General features: G+C 64.1%; 1 protein-coding gene across 1 annotated transcript; it reads left to right on the forward strand.

The window, feature by feature from the left end:
- Positions 1-1,194: 1,194 nt before the first annotated feature.
- CEBPA (CCAAT enhancer binding protein alpha) lies at positions 1,195-3,823 on the forward strand. Its single transcript, XM_043599079.1, has one exon. The coding sequence runs from the start codon at positions 1,339-1,341 to the stop codon at positions 2,410-2,412; it is 1,074 nt and encodes a 357-aa protein (XP_043455014.1). The 5' UTR covers positions 1,195-1,338; the 3' UTR covers positions 2,413-3,823.
- The last annotated feature ends 1,323 nt before the right edge of the window (positions 3,824-5,146 follow it).

Consider the following 5,146-nt stretch of genomic DNA (forward strand, 5'->3'; position numbering starts at 1 on the left):
CGGCTGCAGTGAATGCGGAGGAGGCGCCCAAGGGGCACCGGGGCCTGGCCGCCTTGTTCCCCAAGATCCCCGGAACACAGCGCCCTGCGTACCACTCGGTAGGGTTTTCCCGGTAGGTGATGGGACTCCCGGACGCCAAGATTCCCGAGGCCCCGGCTCCTTTGACACCCCCGCTCCGGCCCTGGAGCCCACCCGAATGGGGAGGGGTACGCTGCAGTGGATTCTGATCCTGATTTGGGATCCCGGTCCCGGAGTCAAATTCTCCGCCTCCCTCTATGCGCCCCACCCCGCCCCGGTACCCCAGCCCTGGAATCCAGCTCGGCCCGTCCCGCAGGAAAAAAAAAAAAAAAAAAAATTGGCGGCCGAGAGCCGGGTAGCAGCGCCAGCCCCGCGCCTAGCAACCCTAGCGCTCCGGCTAGGAGAAGTAATTAAAAAGAAAAAGTTTTCCAAGCCCAAGCGGATGGACCGGCCGGGTCCTCCAGGCTCCGCGGCCGCAGCCGCCTCCCATTCCCTCCGCTCCCCGCGGGGTCCTAGTGCCCGGCGCGGTAGAGCCCTTGGGACCCCAGAGGGCTTCGAGAGGCGGAGCGGGAGGGAGGCATTTCGGCGTGGAATCGGTGGGGTCATCAGGAGATCAGAGATAGAGACACAAAATCACCACGCTCCAGGACGCTGCCCTCCGCCTCTCCATGCCGCTGTATGCGCTGGGCCAGTACGTCCCAAGCTGTTCCCTACCCCCCACCCCCGGCCCCTTCTCCACGCCGCAGCCTAGCAGAGACTCCGGCCCCGAAAAGGACGATTTCTAGCTTTTAAAGCGAGTCCGCGCCACAGTAACTCAGAGACCAAGAGTGGCCCTCCACCAGCCCACCCCCCTCCTCCGCGCAGCGTCTCGGTGCTCCCGGGCTCCCCGACCGTTGGCTGCAAGTGGGTGCCTCGGGGAAGCTAGAGGAGGGGGCCCCGTCACCGACCACGTGCGTGCGGGGGCGACAACTCGGCCCAGGGTGGGGCATCATGCGCGCGTCCGGGTTCGGCTGGCGGGGCAGGGGGTTAGTGGGCGTTGAGCCGGGGCCTCTCCTGGCCGGCGCTGCGCTCTGGCCCCACTCACCGCCCCCTCCGGAAGGCAGGCGCTAAGACCCAGGAGGCGCCGCGCCGCCGTCGGACACTAGAGGGCGAAGGCCGCCCTGGTATAAATGCGGGTCCCGAGCGCGCCTGGCCATTAGCGACCGGGAGCTGCGCGGGCGCGAGGGAGTCGGGGCTCCGGGTGGTCGGCAGCAGCATAGGCGCCCCGCGCAGGCTGGAGGCCGCCGAGGCTCGCCATGCCGGGAGGACTGTAGCTCCCCCATGGAGTCGGCCGACTTCTACGAGGCAGAGCCGCGGCCCCCGATGAGCAGCCACCTCCAGAGTCCCCCGCACGCGCCCAGCAGCGCCGCCTTCGGCTTTCCCCGGGGCGCGGGCTCCGCGCAGCCCCCCGCCCCACCTGCCGCCCCAGAGCCGCTGGGCGGCATCTGCGAACACGAGACGTCCATCGACATCAGCGCCTACATCGACCCGGCCGCCTTCAACGACGAGTTCCTGGCCGACCTGTTCCAGCACAGCCGGCAGCAGGAGAAGGCCAAGGCGGCTGCGGCCCCCGCAGGAGCCGGCGGCGGTGACTTTGACTACACGGGCGCCCCCGGGGGGCCCGGCGGCGCCGCGATGCCGGGAGGGACGCACGGCCCCCCTCCTGGCTACGGCTGCGCCGCGGCCGGCTACCTGGACGGCAGGCTGGAGCCCCTGTACGAGCGCGTCGGGGCGCCGGCGTTGCGACCGCTGGTGATCAAGCAGGAGCCGCGCGAGGAGGACGAGGCGAAGCAGCTGGCGCTGGCCGGCCTCTTCCCCTACCAGCCGCCGCCGCCGCCGCCGCCGCCGCACCCGCACCCACCGCCCGCGCACCTGGCCGCCCCTCACCTGCAGTTCCAGATCGCGCACTGCGGCCAGACCACCATGCACCTGCAGCCCGGCCACCCCACGCCGCCGCCCACGCCCGTGCCCAGCCCTCACCCGGCACCGGCTCTCGGTGCCGCTGGCTTGCCAGGCCCCGGCGGCGCGCTCAAGGGGCTGGCGGCCGCGCACCCCGACCTCCGCGCGGGCGGCGGCGGCGGCGGCGGCGCGGGCAAAGTCAAGAAGTCGGTGGACAAGAACAGCAACGAGTACCGGGTGCGGCGCGAGCGCAACAACATCGCGGTGCGCAAGAGCCGGGACAAGGCCAAGCAGCGCAACGTAGAGACACAGCAGAAGGTGCTGGAGCTGACCAGTGACAATGACCGCCTGCGCAAGCGGGTGGAACAACTGAGCCGCGAACTGGACACGCTGCGGGGCATCTTCCGCCAGCTGCCCGAGAGCTCCCTGGTCAAGGCCATGGGCAACTGCGCGTGAGACGCGGGGCGGCGGGACCGCCCTGGGCCGGCCGCTGGCTGGGACCCAGGGAGTGGTTTCGGGTCTCCGGATCTCAAGACTGCCCCAGCGGCGCAGGCCGGGACTAGGAGATTCCGGTGCCGCCAGAAAGCCTGGCCTGCCGCGCGCGCCCCTTGCCTTCCTCTGCGCCAGATTCGGTGCGTCTAAGATGAGGGGTCAGGCAGTGGTTTCTCCCTGCCGGAGAGGAGAAGTGCCATGGGGCTCAGCCGGAAGCCCGGCAGCTCCAGTATTAAGGAATAACCTTGTGCCTTGGAAACGCAAACTCACCGCTCCGATTCCTACCGAGTAGGTGGAGCAAATACGTGCCTTGTCATTTTATTTGGAGGGTTCCTGCCTCATTCCTGAGGCTGCAGGCCTCCATGAGAGAAGGCAATGTGCGGCCTATGGCAGGAGAAAGGTTCAGGGAGCAGGGATCCCAACAAGCCAGCCCTAGCCGCTCCTCAATGCCTGTCCTCGGAGGGGAGGAGATACTGGGACTTGGAACGTTGTTCCCCTAGTCCTACATGAAGGTGGAGGGTCCCTAGTTCCTTGCCTCTAATCTCCCAGCCTGTGACAGGCTGGGCTTCCCTGGGCAGAACCCACTGGGATGGGGGGTCACCAGGTGACCAGTGGGAGCCCCCTGCCCCCAGTCAGATCAGAAAGCTAGGTCATGGGTGAGCTGTAAGGACATGTGTTCATGGGAGTGGTGGCCTGGTGGAAGAGGGAAACCCAGAGATCTGGTCGGGGGTGGGGGTGGGGTGAAGGGACACTGGGACCATCAGCCTTGTACTGTATGTTGCCAGCATTGCATACAAACATGAAGCACAATCTGTCCATCCCAGAGGGACCGAAGTTATGAGAAGCTTTCCAAATATTTTGCTTTATCAGCCGATATCAACACTTGTATCTGGCCTCTCTGTGTCCCAGCGGTGCCTTGAGCAATGTGAATGTGCACGTCTATGCTAAACCACCATTTTATTTGGTTTTTGTTTTGTTTTGGTTTTGCTCAGATACTTGCCAAAATGAGACTCTTTGTCAGCAGCTGCAGGGAGGGTCTGCGGCTCTCTTTCCTTTTGGTTTTTGGGATTGCTTTTGCTCCCAAGGGAACCAAAGAGGTGAGGTGGGCTTCCTCTTTCCCGGGGAGGGGGGGGGGTGATGAAGGGGGTGTGGGGCTATGGGCCTCGCTCCCCTCTGGCCTGGGCTGCCCACAGGCTTGCCCCCACCAGAGGCCCTGGCTCCTGGTCTGGAGGGAGGCGGCCTCCAGCCAGCACGCACAGATCGGCGGGGCTGGGAGCAGGGAAGGACAGCTTGGTTCTCTTCTTTGGGGAGAACGCAGAGTTTCATGCTAGATGTTTTATGTATTATATCTATAATATAAACATATCAAAGTAAATGTTGGTGTCTTTTTAAAACCAGAAAAGCTACTTCCAAGGTTTTCTGTGGGCCAGGTCACATTTGTAAATAATCACGGCATATTCTCTGGCTGAGATCCTGCCTTTCATTAGCTCTCCCATCCTGAGCCCTTCTTTACATTAAGGGGGTGACTTCTCCCAACCCAGGCAAATAAAGGGCAGAAGGAGGATAGACTCCAAGCCGAGAAAGCCCAAAGCCTGAAGAGAGAGTCCCCTGGGGGCTGGTGGGGAGAGGTTGAGGGGGAGGTCATAGGGCCTTGGTGTGGCCTCTGATCAGCCCCTGGGAGGAACAGAGGGGCTCAGAGAAGGGTCCTTCTGCCTGAAGTTGCCACAGGCTCTGTGGGACTTGAATAGGCCTGGCCCAGTAGCTCCAGGCTCCAGGGGTCCTTTGGCCACATTTGCTTCTCGATCACCTACTGCCCTAGCTCTATAGCCGCCCTGTTCATGCCTGGCCTGCCCTAGCCCACCAGCAGGACCCTGGGAAGGCAGGGAGAGGCCTCGAGGGGTAGGCCCCTCTACCCCTCCCCACTTGCTCTGGGTCACGCGGCTGCAGTCTACCCCGGCAGGGCCCTGAAGGGCAGCCTGAAGGCCGAGCACCCCTCCATCCCTTCTTCCATACCTGCCCTGCCCCAACCCACCCCAGGGAGGGGGCCCACGCCATCCCTGCAGTGGCTGTGTGGTCCCTCACCCACGCCACCTGGCAAAGAGCCAGCCCCAGTGTCCACCCTCCCCCCACCGTGCCCATCCTGGAGCCAGTTCCCTACTCAGACGGCTGCCCTGTGAGGACAGGCACCCTGGCACCCCCTTAGCAGCAGTAACAGCCAACAGAAGGAGGGCCCACCCTCACGCCTGGTAGAACAGGGCCTGGCAGGAAGTAGCACAGGAGGCAGCCACAGCTTTCAGAGTTTACTCTCGCTGAGGGTAAAAGGCAAACCCTCTTTACCTTCTGTTTTCACCCCAAGAGGCTTCACTTGAGCAGCTCACCATATATGCCGATGCGGGCTGGGACAGTTTCAAGAAATTACACACTCTCTTTAAATTCTGAAAGCTCCAGCTTTACCTGCCTGCGTGGTTAACAGGGGTGATTTGCCCCCTTCCGGCCCCAGCCCCCGCCCTCTCTGTCCTGTGTCTTGCCGCCTCCTCGCCCATGGCCGCCCTTGGCAGAGAAAAGGCCACGAGCCCAGTGTGGAGGCGGCTGCCTGCCCCACCGCCCTGGGAACCAAGGAGGCAGAGCCCGGCCGCCTGCCTAGAGGCCTAGGGCAGGCCACAGCTTGCTAGGCCCCAGCAAACCCTCTCCGAGTTCA

This window comes from Prionailurus bengalensis, chromosome E2 (genome assembly GCF_016509475.1).
Source record: "Prionailurus bengalensis isolate Pbe53 chromosome E2, Fcat_Pben_1.1_paternal_pri, whole genome shotgun sequence".
Lineage (NCBI taxonomy): Eukaryota > Metazoa > Chordata > Mammalia > Carnivora > Felidae > Prionailurus > Prionailurus bengalensis.

Bases quoted from the DNA above. Each gene is read 5' to 3' on its own strand.
- CEBPA (XM_043599079.1), top strand. From the start codon at position 1,339: ATGGAGTCGGCCGACTTCTACGAGGCAGAGCCGCGGCCCCCGATGAGC.